The 18,879-nt window shown below is 48.4% G+C and overlaps 1 protein-coding gene and 1 pseudogene across 2 annotated transcripts; both read right to left on the reverse strand.

Moving 5' to 3' along the window:
- Positions 1–1,496: 1,496 nt before the first annotated feature.
- RPL11 (ribosomal protein L11) lies at positions 1,497–5,807 on the reverse strand. Of its 2 annotated transcripts, XM_060141132.1 has the most exons (6): positions 5,652–5,806; positions 4,775–4,925; positions 3,652–3,758; positions 3,211–3,342; positions 2,064–2,174; positions 1,497–1,578 (listed from the first exon to the last, which is right to left on the reverse strand). In XM_060141132.1, the coding sequence occupies exons 1-6, from the start codon at positions 5,655–5,657 to the stop codon at positions 1,549–1,551; spliced, it is 537 nt and encodes a 178-aa protein (XP_059997115.1). In that variant the 5' UTR covers positions 5,658–5,806; the 3' UTR covers positions 1,497–1,548. The 2 variants fall into 2 exon arrangements, with proteins under 2 accessions (XP_059997115.1, XP_059997114.1); XM_060141131.1 differs by lacking the exon at positions 1,497–1,578 and having other exon boundaries at positions 1,968–2,174; positions 5,652–5,807.
- Positions 5,808–8,414: 2,607 nt separating this feature from the next.
- Positions 8,415–18,391, reverse strand: LOC132515592 (elongation factor 1-alpha, somatic form-like; annotated as a pseudogene).
- Between the last annotated feature and the right edge of the window lie 488 nt (positions 18,392–18,879).

Here is an 18,879-nt window from a genome sequence, read left to right on the forward strand (position 1 = left end):
TACACTGTTAAACTAAATAGTACCACAAGCTTAAAAACACAGCTACACGGCAAATGGCTAACAGTAAAGAGCACAAGGACGGCAATACTATCAGGACTTCCACTTTCTACGTTTCATTTTCCTGCAGTGCTTTATGTAGATGAAGCTAGCATACACTCCCACCTCTGGAAAATATACTGACTTCCCACAGCAGCTAGCACCCAGTCCTAGTTAACTAATATATTCACCAAGAGTTACTTTGTTCTCTAAGATGTTTATTCCAGTTGTAGTTGTTAGTGTAATTACAGATGTTTAACAATGAGGTGCACCCACCTGTAAAAGTGAAGCTGAATCACAAGAATTGGGCTCGTTCACAAGTCTTTACTCCATTTACAAAGTGGGGGCCCACAGTAAAAGACTGAGAAGTGAATGCACATTGATGTTTTAAGTGAAACAAAAGGTTTATGCTAACACATTTCATGATTCTCTCCTTCAAGCATCTGGATCTGATGCCTAAGACTTTATCAGGAAGACTAAGTAGTATCTTCATAAAAAGTTGGGCATACCAAGTAACGTCAAGGTTTAAAAATACCTACGAAGGCAGCTGTTAAATTAGAGAACCATTTAACAGCAACGAAAAGGTGGCCCAGGGACAACTGAACTCATTAGTCACAAGTGAGTAAATTATTGAGTTAACTTGTGCTCAAAATTTAAACTATGAACCACTGGCCAAGTATTGCGTCCAATAGAGAAATGGTGGCTTTTGAATGTCACTGCTTCAGTGACCTGGTAAAGTACAGGCAAGACACGTTCCACTTTCACACCAAAGGGGGAGCAAACTGGTTAAGAGTAACATTTCTCACAGATGATAACACAAAATTAATCCCTTTTGAGCACTTTGTGCCTGGTACAAGTTTAAGCATCCTACAAGTATCAAACCGTTTAATCCTGAGGGATATAACCATTATTGCCTTCACGATACACACGGGGAAGCTGAGGCAGATTTAAACATAGCTAATAAAATGCAGGGCGAGGAATCACATCCATGCAATGTGTCTCAAAGACCACTCCCTTTCTCTACTTATAGTCTCATCAACTCTAGATTCTCATTTTAAAGGAAAACTGAGTCCAATATTTAACCCCAAGCACCACACCAAAGCCTCTGATCCTTTCAGACATCGTTGCTGGTAAAACCTCTAATGAAGAGCAGAATCGCTGAACAGAGGGGAGCCCTGCACCCCACTTTCATCAAGGCTCTAAATTCAAACCCAGCCCCAACCATTCCCTCCCCTCTACAGTCAGTTTCCACGGGGTCACTGCACCACAGCCTGTCAACAAGGGTGTGGTGAGCACAGACAGTGCTGCGGAAGTTCTCAGGTTTGGATCTGCCAGGAAACACTGGCATCCAATCAGGGGTGACAGGGTTGTTACCAGCTACTCCCATCGAAGCTTTAAGTGGCTTGAGGTCCAAGGACTTGAATATGGCCAGGCTCCTTTCACAGAACACACAACAGTAATTGTACATTTCACTGAAAACTTTTTATTAGCCTTTTGGATAGAAACGGGAATTTACTTGCCAGGAAGGATGATCCCATCATACTGAAAGAGAACAGATTTTATTTTTTCAGAACAGGCGGTTAACAGTAAAGACTGCAGCAATGGCTAACGTTCAAGAATTCAAATCAGGTACATGAACTTCAGCTTTGAATCCCATATCCCCAAACAGGAAGCTGGCCATCTTTAACAATTGCTACACTATGCTCAACTGCACTATACCCTGAGAAAAGGGGCTCCTATTAATTAAAATTTTTTTTTTTAATTAAAAATTTTTTTTTTTTGGGGGCTCCTATTAAAGCCATATTCCTCCCCTTCCAGCTATCTGCATTCACAGGGCTGGGGGGAAAGCCTGGTTCTGGGTGTTCTTTTAAACCACCAACCCTGGAAGCCCATTTTCCAAGTTGCCCAAATGTTCCACCTTTAAAAGAGCTACCCACCAAAGGGCGCTAGACTTTGCATCCCCGTATCCCAACTCCGTTCACCAACACCACATTCCACCACTTCACCTGAGACAGATCAAGCTTTACCTTCTGCTGGAACCAGCGCATGGCCTCCTCTTTGCTGATTCTGTGTTTGGCCCCAATGCAGCCTGTCCTGCGCTTCTTGTCTGCGATGCTGAAACCTGGCCTACCCAGCACCTGTCCCAGGAATAACCAACAGTCACCTAGCCAGCTCAGAGTCAAGAGCAGACGGACAAGACTCACACATTGGAGTGACTCATCTTCAAGAGTTACCTGGTGGCCCAAGAGACCCATGATCTCAGTGTCTGATGGAACCTGCATCCTAGATGACACATCGCCTTCCTGTACACTATAGGTCTGCTCTGGAGGCTGGACTTGCAGCTCCTCCCCGCTCCCCTACCTAACTTCCAATGGCAGCTAAGGATTCACCACTGCCCCCACGCCCCAAAGCACTTTTATTTAAAAAAAAAAAGCAAATAAAGTTTACTCCAACATGTGCATTGTAGAAATCTTAAACTTTCAAGAAGCACAAAGAAATAACTATTTCTCTCCTCTGCTTCAGCTCAAAAGTGCTTCTTAAAGGTTTGTCATCCCCCGTGAGCACCCAACTCTCACCACCATTTCTCTGGATATTCAAATCTAGTATGAAGACTGCTGCCATCCTTCAGGTTCATACTAGTCAGGACTTCAGGGTTTTGCCATTTATTTACTTCGATGGTTGGACCAAAACATTACAGTGACACAAATGGTCACGTCTCCATTAAAATCCCCATCCTGAGCAAAGAGCCCCATCGTCAAACCTGCTTCCATGTCCTCTGGATGGAAGCCACCCCATTCCCAGAGTCTAAGGGAAGAAGCAGGGAAAGGGCAGCCTCAGTGCAGCCAACCCAGATGCCAAACGCAACCCCAATACCGTCTCTCAAATTTTCAGTTCAGTGGCTGCATGGAAGGAACTGTTTCCTTCGCCCACCTTTGAGCAACATCAGTGCTTGCTAGATCCTAGACCGTAAACGTCACGGATCTTGTCCATCTAGTTCACAGTGCTATATCCCCACACCTGCCACAAACGAGGTGTATCTTCCCAAGGGAGAGAAGACAGACAACACTCAGAGCCCCAACCCAACATGTCACCATCAAGATAGCACATATGAAATAAAGGAGGAACAGACTGCACTCTCACAGACCAGGAGTAGAAAAGGTTAAGTATTCATACCACATAGAAGTCCAGGCCGTAGATACCAATGCTTGGGTCATATTTGATCCCCAGATCGATGTGTTCTTGGATCCCAAAGCCAAAGTTGCCAGTGTCCGAGAAGTTATTTTTTCTTAACTCATACTCTCGCACCTGAGGGAAAAACACGCAGCAATCACTCCCTGCCAACTCTACCCTGCAATAACTAGCTCAGCTTGCAACACTCAGGACCCCCAAGACACAATTCCATGTAATTTGGCCAGCAACAAAATCGGATATTCCCACTACACCAAGTCACAGCTACGGACTTCATATAACTACTAACTTTCAAAGGGAAAGGAAAAACCCTTTAGAAGTTCAAAAAAGTCAGAAGGCAGAGCATTAAGCGTAACTACTACCACTGTAACTATGTGCTAACTGGTGCTTTCAGTATTATCCCACGGAGTGATGGATCAGCCTCACCTTCAGACCTTTCTCCAGGATTTCTTCTGCCTTGGCCCCACGGACTGTGCAATGGACGGCAATTTTTTCATTTCTTCTGATGCCAAAGGATCTGACGGTGTATCTAGCTGCGGGCAGGGGTAACAAGGAGTCAGCTGTTATCATACTCCCACTGCACTCCCCTCTTCCCCAGAAAATCATCTCCATGACTCCAAAGTGACAGTAAGTATCCATCCACATTCTAAAGTGATGTTCTAATCAGTGTCAACTTGTATCCGTTAATCAGATTCATTTGTAACACAGAAACAGATTTTCCAACTTCCAAGTCACTCAGCCATACTTGACCGATTAAGACCTCAGAGCCATAATGTTAAAGTCTCAGGGAGGGCAAGTTCATAACCAGTATAAGCTAAAGGAAAATGACCATGCATTCTACTAATAATGTTTATTAATAATAGCTAATATTTGCTAAAACCTTATTGTATCCCCATTTCACAGAAGCCGTGAAAAGTTAACTTGCACAAGATCAGTTGGTAGTAAGAGGCAGGCTGTGATTCCAAGGACTTGCCATATTCCATTACCCCAAAGCAATGAAACTCTAAAAACAAAAAATGTAACAACAGTAATGCCTACACTGTGCTTGGTATGCAGCAGGCATTTCATATAACCTATTCTGTCCCCCGCGATCTTGTAATGCAAGTACTACCAATCCCCTGTATGCACATAAGGAAGCTGAGGCCCAGAGAAGCCAAAGTCACAGACTAGCAAGTGATGGAGCCGGGATGCGAACCAGGTTAGCCTAGGGACACAGCCCTGTTCTAGCTGTAGCCTATGTAACCCTAACTGCTAATCAAGCCAAATACCATTTTCTGCATTCCCAACATTTCCACGCTACCTCATACTCTCGTTACTTGCAAAAACCTCTACTTGGGCTAGTCTTAGCTTAATCTCGGCTCATACAAAAGCTGGTATTCCAATACCACTCCTATGTTGGAAGGGAGATACCTCTTGGGAAGCTCAGGAAGGCAATACTTTAACGAGATATCACCTTCAAAACGGGTACAAAACAGGCTTGACAGCAGGCGAGGTAAGAAACATCCCGACATCCCCAGCCACTAGCCCTTCCCTGCCGGCCACGACTCACCTTTGGAGAACACAGGAGTCTGGCCTGTGAGCTGCTCCAGCACCTTGGCTGCCCGGGTCAGCCTGTCTCCACTCTCCCCCACGCAGATGTTGAGGCAGAGCTTGCGGATGCGAAGTTCCCGCATGGGGTTCTCCTTCTCCCCTTGATCCTGCTGCAACAGGGAAGCGCAGCCGTCAACACACACAACCCCGCCGGAACTGCCAGCCTAATATTTATACTTAGCGCATTTCCGCTCATCCCAAATAGTCCCGAAAGCCCTAAAGGTTCAAGAATTAGCACCACGTTTGTGTGGGAAGCACCGAGGAAGACATCTCGGGGTCTTGTTTTCTCCTTCCCCCACGCACGGAACGGGTGAACAGAAACAGGACAGGTACCGAGTGGAAAAATTACAGACAATGCGGATGAACCCCAAGGGGCTCAAAGTGTAAGGTGACGGAGGGCGCCCCGTTACACGGCCCGTGAGGAGTGAGAAAACAGCACGTGGCTGGGCAGCGTCCCCCGAAGCCTGGCCTCTGCCCCGAGGAGGAACCGGCTGAGGCTCCCCAGCACCAGGCAAGTTTCAAGTCCCGGGGCCCAGCAACAGGTCCGAACCCCGCGTCCCAAACACCCCTCCGATCGCTCCACTGGTCCTCGCTGCAGCCTGCGGGCCGTGCTTCTGGGCCTCCCGCGGCTGCCCCGAGCCTGCTCCTGGGAGGATGGGAGGAAGGCGACAGGGTCCAGCTCCGCGGCCTCGGCTCGTATGGCTCTGCCAGTTTCGGCACGGCCGGCATCGCGGTCTCCGTTCTCCTCGGGCGGCGGGAGAGGTAACCCCCGCAGGCTCCGCCGGCCGTGGATGGAAGCGGATGAAGGGAAGCAAACCCACACCTCAGCTACTCACCGCCATGACGGGAAACAGGAAGAGAAAGTGAGACTTCTGAGCCAGGGCCTTATGGGCCAGAAGGCGGACCCTTTTCCCAGGCTAACCAGCGAGATGAGGGAGAGGAAGAGAGGCGCGTCTGGAGCCGCGTAGAGTCGGCTTCCCCCTCGTGGACACAGATGTCAACTGCAAGTGACGCTGGCTGACCACTGGGGCGTGGGCTTATCCAAAAACCGGTTTTTAAAGCTCCCTGAACTGGCATTTCCTTGAATTTCCGGTCCCCAGGGATGCTGTTCCCGCCCACAGCCTCAGGTACGGGTGGTTCTTGGCGTGTTGAGACTGCCAGAATACACTGTCAATTATGCAAATTATGAAGTAACAATTTTACTCTGTAACAGTGTAAACAAATGGCATTTAAATATTTAAACAGTAGTTAGAACAGAGTGTTGGCTTAAGAGTCTTGAGCTGTGAAGACAGGCAGATGTGGTCCTGTCTTCGCTAGCTCAGTAGCTATGAGATCTTGGGCAGGTTACTAATTATATCTCCTTCAGCCTCAGTTTCCCTCAGCTTTAAAATTGGTACTTATTGGGCTTCCCTGGTGGCGCAGTGGTTGAGAGTCCGCCTGCCGGTGCAGGGGACACGGGTTCGTACCCCGGTTCGGGAAGATCCCACATGCCGCGGAGCGGCTGGGCCCGTGAGCCATGGCCACTGAGCCTTCGCGTCCGGAGCCTGTGCTTCGCAACGGGAGAGGCCACAACAGTGAGAGGCCCGTGTACCGCAAAAAAAAAAAAAAAAACCAAAAATAAAATTGGTACTTATATCACTTGAGGTTGTTGTGAAAATTAAATGAGGTAATAATAATAATAATAATATAGTGGGTTATTCTTATTAATGTAAACCCACTATATTCAAGCAACCCCCTCCCCCCAAAAAGTGTTAGACATGGTACATGATGAAGAGAGGGTCATCCTGCAGGCACAAAGATGGCTTACAGATTAGTCTGACAGACAAGTACTCCAACCTCAGGCAGTAACAGGCCTCCCTGGTTTGCACTAAATCCTCATCAGCAGGACCCAAGGGGGTGCTGTGCCAAGGTCCACACCCCAGACAGAAGCTGGCTGTGAGTCAGGGGGTTTCTTTGACAGAAGCAAATGGAGAAAGGAGAGCATACAGGGCTTCGGTGGAAAAGGAGTGAAGGGGTTTTCTTCTACAGCCATAATTCCTTCTCTCATCCCCGTGGGGGAGGTAGAAGCCCCCAGGTTCTCCTTGTATCATCCTTAGGGACGAAAGGACACTTCTGGGAAGCTGGGCTGATGGAGGAAAGCAAAGAGAAAAGGCCCACCCTCTGAGCCTTCTCTACCAAGCACCCAGCACTAGTGCAGAGCAGGGGCCTCAGGCAGACCCCTAGGGTGGGCAGAGCCAAGGGAGGGACTTCTCCAAAACTCCAGAGATGTGACAGCTGGATATAGCACATGATCCTGCATTTTCTGTTCCTATAAAGCACATTATTGGACCCACTGGCAAAATCTGTAGACTTCAGAAATGTATGCATGGTAATTTAATGTTGACCTGATTATATGAACTTGGTTACATAAGAGAATGTCCTTAGGTTTAAGAAACATACATTCAGGGACTTCCCTGGTGGTGCAATGGATAAGACTCCATGCTCCCGATGCAGGGGGCCCAGGTTGGATCCCTGGTCAGGGAACTAGATCCCACAAGCATGCCGCACCTAAGAGTTCGCATGCCACAACTAAGGAGCCTGCCTGCCTCAACTAAGGAGCTGGCGAGGCACGACTAAGACCTGGTGCAACCAAATAAATAATAATAATTTTAAAAAACCTCAGTAAACTTTCAAACTACTTGCTATTAAAAAAAGAAAAAAGAAACACACATTCGGTATTTGGAGGAAAGGGGCAGCATATCTGCAGTTTATTATCAAATGGTTCAGAAAAAAATGTATATTTAGAGGGAAAAGGATAAAGCAAATGTGGTAAATTTAAGATTTGGAGAATCTGGATGAAGGATATGTGGGACTTCTTGAAACTTCTCTGTAACTCTGAAATCATCAAAGTAGAGAAAGTAATTTCAGGGAAACATGTACCTAGGAAGATACATAAAAGCTTATCCTCAAGAACTCCCATCTCATTCCCTCCCACTACAATTTTTCTCCAGCCGAGTCCCTTGACAGCAGTACCCACAGGTGGTAATGAGGAATAGCTAATTGATACTGATATGCTGTGCCCAGTAGGCACCAACTCACTCAAACTTCAACATCCCTGTGGAGGCAAATACTATTGTTTTCCCATTTTATAGATGGGCACACAGAGGTTCAGTAACGTTTATAGACACTATTTAAGTCAGGGGGTCTAACACCAGAGTCCAGTCCTGTTCTAGGAACTGATGATCTAAGCCAGGGCCAGAAGCTGTCCCTGGCTTCCCCCTTTACACCTTTTCCTCCCTGTGACCCCAGCTCTCTGGTTCTTGCACCAGTCAGGCCCCCAGGAGGAAGTCAGAGGGGCAGAATGAGACCCAGCACCCCTCTGCTTCCTCCTTGCTTGACACATCCAGGTCAGTAGAAGCAGAGGCAAAATGACTTGTTGTGCTTTATCCCCATGCCTGAAACTCATCAGCAAGAAGGAAACCCAGTTAGCAGGGGCAGGTTTAGGACAGCCCAGGCAAGAGAAGAGCACGTCCAAGTCTTCTCCTTGAGCCACTCTTTCCCAGGGTGTGGCTCTGCCTGGGCTGCCCCTGGCCTGGAGGGGCCTGAGTAGCCATCACCACTCACTTTTTGGTGGCTTTTATGGTCGCCTTGGTGACTGTGCCTCACGTAGCCGCTTTTTTCTCCACGGCTTTGGTGACCCTGACAGCCTAACGTTTAGCACAGAGCCTAGCACAGAGTAGGAAGTGCCATTCCCTGTGTACTGAGTTCAGAAAGTTCTTGTGCTTCAAGCGCAGTCATGCCTAAGATAACTGGGGAGTCTAAGAGACTGCAGAATCTGAGCCTTTGGGTTTAATAGGCTCCATCAGTAGTTCTGGTAATCCACTAGGTTTGAAAACCACTGCACCAGAGAGTAGTGGAAGGAAAAAAAGTCCCTACTCATCTCTTTACTGTTCACCTTCTCTAGGTCAGTGCTTCTCAGACTTTGATGTGCACCTCAGTTACCTGGAGATCTTGTTAAAATGAAGATTTGAATTCAGCAGGTCTGGATGGAGCCTGAGATTCTGCATTTCTAACCAACTCCCAGGGGATTCCCATGCTGCTGGTGCACGGACCACACTTTGAGTTAGCAAGGCTCTAAAGTGGCCCCTGCCTTCCCGTTGACACTAGGCAAGCTGCTTTCCCTTTCTGGGCCCTTCTAACCTGGTACTCAGATCCTCTGACCAGGTTCTGCTTCCTAGCTCAGGTGTGCAACTGGCTCCCTGGAGCTGGGAGCAGGAGGTAGCAGCCCCGGTAGCCAGTTGCTGTTGGGCCTTACCAAGGGGTGGGTACTCAGGGAAGCTTTCCATGCACATGGGACTGCTCAGCATCATCTGGGTGATGCCTGCCTCCCCGGACTTCAGGGCTTTAGGGCTGTCTTCCAGCTTCTTGCCTGAGTGCCGGTCAAGCTTCTCTCTCAGCTCTGCAAACTTGCAGGTGATGGGCGCTGTGGCAGTCCAGAGCTGGTGAGTAGCCAGCTGCAATGCTGCCGGGATGGTTGAGGATGATCACCTGGAACTGGGGGGAAGTGGGGGGTATGGGGTATGGGGAGGGTATTAGCCAAGCATCCTTCAAAGGAAATGGCTCTAACCAGCTAAGGGGTCAGCTGCCTTGGACACATTTTAAATTATAGTGAATATTTGAATGTTTATAGGGTATGCCAAGTTCCATGCAAAGCAAATGTCATTCATTTCACTTTAATTTTCACAGCAGGGAGCCTGTGTAACCCAAAATTTCATAGCGAGGAAGTGGCAGAGCTGGGTATAAATGATGTCTATGAGTGATAGATATGATTATGTGTACCACTTCCCCCCACCTTTTAGAAAAATGGATTATAATAATAGCTACTTAACTTGTTAGGTGGCCCCAGGTCAGCTGTTTTATACATCACCACATTTAATAATCCCAAGATCACTGCAAGGTAGTCCTAGCCTCCACATGCACAAAGAAGAATGTGCCAGGGACTTCCCTGGGGGCGCAGTGGTTAAGAATCCGCCTGCCGATGCAGGGGACACAGGTTCGATCCACGGTCTGGGAAGATCCCACATGCCTCAGAGCAGCTAAGCCCACATGCCACAACTACTGAACCCAAGCGCCTAGAGCCCGTGCTCTGCAACGAGAGGAGCCACCGCAATGAGAAGCCCGTGCACGGCAATGAAGAGTAACCGCTCGCCGCAACTAGAGAAAGCCTGTGGGCAGGAACAAAGACCCGACGCAGCCAAAACTAAATTAATTAATTAATTATTTTAAAAAAGAAGAAGAATGTGCTAGACATTGCATTAAGAAAGGGTTTCACGGGGCTTCCCTGGCGGTCCAGCGGTTAAGACTCGCGCCTCCACTGCAGGGGGTGCGGGTTTGTAAAGGGAGCTAAGATCCCACATGGCACATAGCGTGGCCAAATTGAAAAAAAAAAAGAAAAAAGAAAGGGCTTCATATTCTGACTCTGGGTCAAGGAAACACTTGAGAGGTCCAAGCATACAGCTTCCCAGGTTCCACACAAACCTACTGAATCAGAACCACTAGGGAGAGTTCTAGGAATCTGAATTTTTTTTTTTTTGCGGTATGCGGGCCTCTCACTGCTGTGGCTTCTCCCGTTGCGGAGCACAGGCTCCGGATGCGCAGGTTCAGCGGCCATGGCTCACGGGCCCAGCCCCTCCGTGGCATGTGGGATCTTCCCGGACCGGGGCACGAACCTGTGTCCCCTACATCGGCAGGCAGACTCTCAACCACTGCGCCACCAGGGAAGCCCTAGGAATCTGAAGTTTTGAACCACTTCCCCAGTGATTTCTAATGCATTGGGTTTGAGAACTCCTGCTTTAAGGCATCAGGAGCGTACTTTGGAAATGAACCAGGTCACCAAAATGCATCATCTCGTTCAAGGGCAAACAGCAAATACACTGCAGAGTCAGGGTACTAACCCAGACTGACTGTACCTACACTGCTGACAAGAGCCCAGCATGGAGCCTGTGCTCAGTGACCACTTCCTGAATGACCCAGTGACCCATCCTGCTCTCAGGACAGTATGGCCACATCAGGAGGACACCCGTAAGTGGGCTTTCTCACCTGGGAGAGGAAGCTCCCATCTCTAAGGGTGGGTCATTCTTGCTGTCCCCTGCCACGTTGCCCTGCCTGATGTCCTTTAAGGACACGTTCTTCACATTGAAGCCCATGTTGTCACCAGGCAGGGGCTCAGCCAGGGCCTTGCGGTGCATCTCCACGGACTTGACCTTGGTGGTGATGTTGCAGGGGGCGAAGATGCCAGTTTCTACTTGGCCCACGGGCATGGTGCCAATACCTGAAGGGACAGAGAAACCAGACCCTAGTGGGCCCTCAACCTCAAGTACCCCCACCCAGCATGTGCTCACCCCCAGTCATCCTGCAGGGACAGCCGCAGGGGCTTGTCTGCAGGGCAGGCAGGCGGCATGATGGAGTCCAGCGCTTCTAGTAGCTTCGTGCCTACCACGTTCCCCTCCTTCCTGATAATTTTCTAGCTTCGGAACCAGGGCATCTGGAAAAGCAACCACATGTCCACCTTACTCAGCCCTGGGAAAGCCTGTCCCAGGTACCAGCCCGCACTTAACATGGGACCTCAAGGAATTTCTTTAAGCATTCTGAGCCTGGACTTCCTCATCTGTGAAACGGCAATATCACTGCCTACTGGCAGAACAGTGTAAAGACACAAAAGACCACACTCAGTCCACCAAGCACAATACCTGATAAGTACTATGTGCCCCCTAAACGGTGGCAATTACTCCACATCTCGCAGGCATTGCCCCTGAGTTGAGCCCATACGTTTTAGGAAGCAGAGATTCCTAGAATCTGAATAGCCCTTACATCCCATTCCATCTGCTCATTATACAGATGGGGAAACTGAGGTCCAGAGAAGAGGAAGGACTTGTTAATGTTCAGCAAAGTTAAGTAAACATTAGTAATAAGAAGGAAAACAAGACTCAGATACTCTAACGCTCATACCTTCTAAAGACTAAGATGCTCCCCAAGGAAGCAGACTTATAAGCAAGGGCACATTATTGAGTAAAAGACCTTCTGGGAAGAGGACTTTCAGTATGACAGTGCATTGTATGCAGGCCTTTTAAGCAGACATTGTCTTTACTCCTCTAAAAACCCTACCCAAAGCTCATCAGAGACATCATCTTTGCCTTCAAAGATATATCAGTTAACTGGAAATCCAGGACAGAGGACATACAGAAAGAATCAAGGTGGTTGATATTAAGGGCCAGGTGGGCTGACCAAGAGCTGGTCAGCACTTGGACCTTATAGGTCAGGCAGACAATTGGGATCCTGATGAAGTGCCTCCTTTCAGCCGTAGGTCCTTGAGCAAACGTCTAGGCTTCGAAACTTCAGTATCCCACCTGTATCAAAGGGAACACCGGCCCCTACCACAGCACTGTGGAGAGGGTAGGTGCCCTGGCCCTGAGGGCACTCACAGCAAGCTCTGTGAACTCTCAGTTCTTAGTGAGACTCTCAGAAGGGGAAGAGGCAACAAGTGCCATGGGTGAAAGGGTGGGGAAGGGGCATCAGGGAAGGTTTCGGTGGATGGGGAAGGAGGCTCCAGTCAAGGAAGCCTTCTTCCATGGAAGAGAAGCAAAGCTATGCAGTACAGAAGCCACACAGAACACATCTCGCCTCATGGACTCAAAAATTAGTGGCCCAAGGAAGAAGGCTACCATTTCTATTAACACTCAGCTCTTATAGAGGATGGGGGAGAGGGGAGAGGTAGGAGGCTTTGAGAAAATTTAATAAGCAATTTTGTATAAATAATTCAAACTTGTAAAAAAAATAAAAGTTTCCCTTCTTTTTCCAGAGGGGGTAATTGAGGGTCAGAAGTAGGTTGCCAAAGGACCAATGACTGGCAGATGGCTAAACCGGGAGTTGATAATGAGGCCGCCTCCTTATCAAACAGCAGCCTCCTCAATGAGGATGAGCTCTTCAATTAATTTGATGAACTTGGCAACTCACTTAGCTCTGTGCCAACTCACAGACCTGCACAGCCTTTGAGGTTGGCATCAGCTCCATCTTAAAGCTGGGGAAACCGAGGAGTTCAATGTCACAGGTATTTGAGAGCTGAGTCTAAACTCCAAGTCTACCATCTAGTCCACTGGCTGCATGCTTTGTTCTTTTAGCATCTAGAACATGGTAGATGCCTAATAAATGCTCAAAAGGACATCAGCATGAAACTCCCTTATCTTACTGGCTGAAATGTGTAACAAAACTCAGGGTGTGGGTGGGACTTCTTTGGTGGCACAGTGGTTAAGAATCCGCCTGCCAATACAGCGGACACGGGTTTATCCCTGGTCCGGGAAGATCCCATGTGCTGCGGAGCAACTAAGCCCGTGCGACACAACTGCTGAGCCTGCGCTCTGGAGCCTGCAAGCCACAACTACTGAGCCCACGTGCCACAACTACTGAAGCTCGCATGCCTAGAGCCCGCGTGCTGCAACTACTGAGCCCGCGTGCTGCAACTACTGAAGTCCGTGCGCCTAGAGCCCGTGCTCTGCAACAAGAGAAGCCACCGCAGTGAGAAGCTCGTGCACCACAATGAAGAGTAGCCCCCACTCTCCACAACTAGAGAAAAGCCCGCGTGCAGCAACTAAGACCCAACGCAGCCAAAAACAAAAATCAAAAAAACAAACAAAAAAGTCGGTGTGGGGAAACAGACATCAAAAGCTTCAGATTTGTCATTTTAGATGAGTCCCCCTTTACCACTAACGCACTCTTACCTTGTCCCTTTACCTTTTAGATTTTTCTCAGCACTTGTCATCATACACGATATTATTCCCCACTCCCAACACACACACACACACAAACACACACACACGACTGTGAGTGCTGTGAGCAGAGCTGCTGCTTATTCACTGTGGTACCCTTAGCACCAAGCACAGTGCCCTGTGTGCAGAAGTTCAAATACGGTCCAAAGGAACACATTGCCAATGGCAGTTCTAATCTTTCTCAAGGGCAATTGGGCAAGATATGTCAGAAGACTCCAAAATAATGCCTACCCTTTGTTTCGTTAGAGATTTTACTAATTAAGTTATTGAGGACACATGCAAAGATTTATTTACCAAAATGCTTATGGCAATTTTAAATAAAATTAGAAACAGTATTCTTAGAAGCTTGTGCCTTTGGGCTATTCCTTAACTGTGTTCCAGTTTTCTTGTTTCACATGGGAATAAAATGCCTTCTTCATGGGGTTCTGTATGTGTAAAGTGCTTAGTCTGGTATCTGTCACATAGTAATTTCTTCTATCATTAATCACCATTTTCATTTAATAATGGATATGGCTAAACAAAATACTGTATTTTGAGATTCAATACGAAACACACCCATTAACTATTGAACATGTTTAAAATATTTATTTATTTAGTTGTGCCGGGTCTTAGTTGCAACACGCGGGATCTTCACTGTGACATGCGGCATCTTTAGTTATGGCATGCAGGTTCTTTTTTAGTTGCGGCATGTGGGATCTTTAGCTGTCATACAGAATCTTTTAGTTGAGAAAGGGGGCTCTTAGCTGCAGCATGTGGGATCTAGTTCCCTGACCAGGGATCAAACCTGGGCCCCCTCATTGGGAGCATGGAGTCTTAACCACTGGACCACCAGGGAAGCCCCTGAACATGTTTTTTTGTTTTTGTTTTTGTTTTCTCGTGGTACGTGGGCCTCTCACTGTCGGGGCCTCTCCCGTTGCAGAGCACAGGCTCCGGACGCTCAGGCTCAGCGGCCATGGCTCACGGGTCCAGCCGCTCCGCGGCATGTGGGATCTTCCTGGACTGGGGCACGAACCCATGTCCCCTGCATTGGCAGGCGAACTCTCAACCACTGCGCCGCCAGGGAAGCCCCCTGAACATGTTTAAATGGCAAGGAAATTTTAAAAATTAGAAGTGTTATAGAATATTATGTTTAGTTTGAGTCCAGCTGTGAACGTCGAGAAAGAACTACATGAAAACTAAGTTATCTGTTAAGCCATGGGATTGCAGTTTATGCTTCATATCTGCATGAAATGCTCCTTGTAAAATGTTAGACATTACTTTTATAGTCAGAAAAAGATAGCTATGTACGCGGGGAGCAAAAGCTTAAGAATCCTCAAGTCAGTTATAGAAAAGGTAGGCTTTAGGCAAATGCAGTAAGTAGTAGCAGTTAGCGCTTGAGCGCCAACTGTTTGTGTGAACAGTTGCCCATGTGGAGTCTCCCAGGTAATTCCCACAACCCCATGAAGTGAGTCCTAAGTTCCAGAGCATTAATACCTCCCTCGTCCCTTTACTGCGGGCAAGGGATGGAAATGGAGCTTGAACCCAGGTCTGATGCTAGAGCTAGACTTCCTTAGTAGGGTGACACTCATCTAGGAATGTTAAACCCTACCAGATTCTGGGATCCACGGGCACAGTGACTATATCTTAGACATTTATATTGCCCCCATAACTGCTTAACCCATCCTGAGAGGTAGGATAGCTTAGACGCAGCGAGCATGGGCTAGAATTCTAGACTCTGCTAACACTACCCAATAGAACTTTCTGCAGTGACAAATATTTCATAACTTCACTGTCCAATATGGTAACCACATATGGTTGTTGGGCACTTGAAGTGTAGCTAATGCAACTAAGGAAGTGCGTTTATTTGATTTAATCATTTAAATAGCCACATATAATCAGTGGCTACCATATTGGACAGTGAAGCTCTATGCTTACTAGTCACGTAGTCTTGAGTTACCTCTGTTTGTTCCTCTGTAAAATGGGAATCAAATCATGTATCCCATGGCGATGGAGATCACTCACAGTGACTGGCCTAGAAGCACACTCTAAATCCTAGGTATTATATTCGAGGAAAAGCCCAAAGATTTGAGTTGGAAAGTCTCATGTAATTGGCCCTGTCCCCATCCGCCCTCACCTTTGTGCTGGGTTCTGTCATGTTGTCCCCAAGCCCGCCTCAGATGGGCACAAAGACAACAGCCTTAGTGTTGCAACCGATCTTCTTGAGAGAGGCCTTCACCTCCTTGCTGATTTCCTCAAAGTGCGTCCTACAGTGAGGAGGCTCTGTGATGTCCATCTTGTTGACCGCCACCATGAGCTGCTTCACGCCCAGTGTATAGGCCAGCTGTGCATAATCACGGGTCTGCCTATTCTTGACAAGGCCAGACTCAGACTCGCCTACACCACTTGCCACGTTCAGCACAGTGCAGTCTGCCTGGCCTGAGGGACAGAGAGGAAGGTCCAACTCAGACCTGTCCTAGAACAACCACTGCCCATCCCCATAGCAGGGCACCCATGGCAGAGCAGACAGCCCCCCCTGGTGGTACCTGCGAGGTGCCCATGATCATGTTCTTGATGAAGTCCCTGTGACCCGGGACATTGATGTTGGTGATGTAGTGTGTCTTGGTCTCGAACTTCCACAGGGAGATGTCAGTGGTGTGCCATGCCCCCGCTCCGCCTTGTCCAGCACCCAGGTGTACTTGAAGGAGCCTTTGCCCATCTGGGCCAGGAGTGGGAGGGAAAACCCCAGGGTCACTCTGCCTTCCAAATCTGCCTACCGACCAAGAAGAAAGTTCCCAAGTAAGCTGAGAGTCAGAGGAGACAGTAACAGGGCAGTGTATGGAGATGCCTTTGAATTTTTAAAATAATAGAATGTATTACTTGTACAATTAAGTTTTTCTTTCAGAGCAAGTTTTAGAGTCAGAATGACCCAGGGCCACAGTGAGCCTTGAATTAACAGCAGGAAACATGTATGTAATGCTGACCATGTACCTGGTGCTGTTTTTAGTACTTAACATGGATTATCTCATTGAATTCTCACAGCGATTCAGTGAAGTTTTATTACCTCCATTCTACAGATGACATAATAGAGAAATGAACTGACTAGCTCAGGGTCACACAGGTAATAAGCAGCAGAGGCAGGATTTGAACCCAAGGCATCTGACGCTAAAGTTCATGCTCTTAACCATTACCCTGTGTTAAATGGTAGCTGTGACTGAGAATTACCCCTGGGATCCTGGGTAAGTTGAATTTCTTTCAGCACTGGTGAAAATGAGGCTACTAAAAATTCTGTAGCATATACAGGTTACCATGTTAGTCTAGGGTGTACTCTGCCTCTTGCCAGCTGGGAGACCCTGAACATTTGTTCATTTCAGTTCTAAGTGCTGTGCTAGGCCCTGAAGGCAGAGTGGAGATCAGGAGAATCCAGAGACCAGGTGGATTCTTCAAGAAAATGAATTAGTTTATTAGGAGATAGGACTAGAACCCAGGTGTCCTGACTTAGGAACTTGTATAAAGTCTCCCACAGTTTAGAATATATATTAGATAAGCAGTTCTCAAAGAGTGGTTCCAGGTCCTCTAGCTGTGTTTTTTAGAGGCTACATGACATGAAATTGCAACAGATTTAATGCAGAAGCTGATAAGAGAATCCAGCTGTCTGCCATTAAGCCAGACATTAATGATACCTGCAAAAAATGTAAAACAATGTCACCGCTCTAGGATTTTTTTGTTTTGAAAAATAGTTACTTTTCAAACACAAAACTATGATATTTATTTAATATGTAAGGGGTTTATCACTGTTATTTTTTTAAATAGATTTATTTATTTATTATTTTTGGCTGCGTTGGGTCTTCGTTGCTGCGCGCGGGCTTTCTCTAGTTGCAGCGAGCGGGGGCTACTCTTTGTTGCGGTTTGTGGGCTTCTCATTGCGGTGGCTTCTCCTGTTGCGGAGCACGGGCTCTAGGCGCGCGGGCTTCAGTAGTTGTGGCGCAGGCTCAGTAGTTGTGGCTCTCAGGCTCAGTAGTTGTGGCACACGGGCTTCGTTGCTCCGCGGCATGTGGGATCTTCCCAGACCAGGGCTCGAACCCATGTCCCCTGCACTGGCAGGTGGATTCCTAACCATTGCACCACGAGGGGAGTCCCCATACTGTTATTTTTAAATGAATTAAATATTTTAAAAACTCAGTTTTTTGTTTTTGTTTTTGCGGTACACGGGCCTCTCACTGTTGTGGCCTCTCACGTTGCGGAGCACAGGCTCCGGACGCGCAGGCTCAGTGGCTATGGCTCACGGGCCCAGCTGGTCCGCGGCATGTGCGATCTTCCCGGACCGGGGCACGAACCCCTGTCCCCTGCATCAGCAGGCGGACTTTCAACCACTGCGCCACCAGGGAAGCCCTTTTTCCCTTTTAAATGGGAATGCAGCTTTACCTCCTGAGATACAGTGTGGCACACTTGAATTTAAACCTTGGCGCCACCTTCAGGCGAGCTGTTTAACCCTCCCGAGCCTCATTTCCTCACCTGGAAAATGGCAGCCACAGCACCTGCCTGGAATGATTAAGAAAAGCACCTACCAGCCCAGCAGGTGCTCAGCGGGAGCGGGCTGTGCCCTCCCCCAGCATAAGGGCTCCCTCCCAGGGAAACCAAGGCTGGAAAGGGGGTGGGGGGCACTCAGGCACAGCAGCCTCAGCTCGGAGGCCTCCTTCTCAAACCTTTCGATGGTCCTCTTGTTGACACCCCCGCATTTGTATAAGACGCTCATTTGTGGTGGACTTGCCCGAGTCCACGCGGCCGATGACCACGATGTTGATCTCTTGCCCATGCTGGGAGCGGCTGGGAGAGAGAAGGACAGGTGTGCTCAGGGCCCCTGCCCCTAGCTCACCTTCCCTGGGACTGGGCCAGCAGAGGTTGAGACAGGAGAGGAAAACAGTTGGCCGGGAAGGAAGGGGAAGGGGGCCTCCCCAACACCTCGCGCCTGGGGAGGCTGCTCTGGTCTCTCCCCCAGCTCCAAGGGGGTCATGTCTACCTCCTGAGTCAGGAGGAGCCCCTGGTGCTTCTTGGCATCTAGAGCTGACCCACCGGGTGCCCAGCCCCACTCCCTTTTACAGCCCACATCCCAGGCCTGCCTCTTGCATCCCCACATCCCCACTGGCTCCCACTGGTCCTCTGGACCACATGGGAAAAACCCAGGGCCCAGCTCTCAGGGGGTGGGCTGTCATGTTTCAGGAGGGGAGGGGATGAGCCTGCTGCCACCAAAAGGAGGCACCTGTGGGCTTTGAGATGCTGAACGACA

This window comes from Lagenorhynchus albirostris, chromosome 2, assembly GCF_949774975.1.
Source record: "Lagenorhynchus albirostris chromosome 2, mLagAlb1.1, whole genome shotgun sequence".
Taxonomy (NCBI): domain Eukaryota; kingdom Metazoa; phylum Chordata; class Mammalia; order Artiodactyla; family Delphinidae; genus Lagenorhynchus; species Lagenorhynchus albirostris.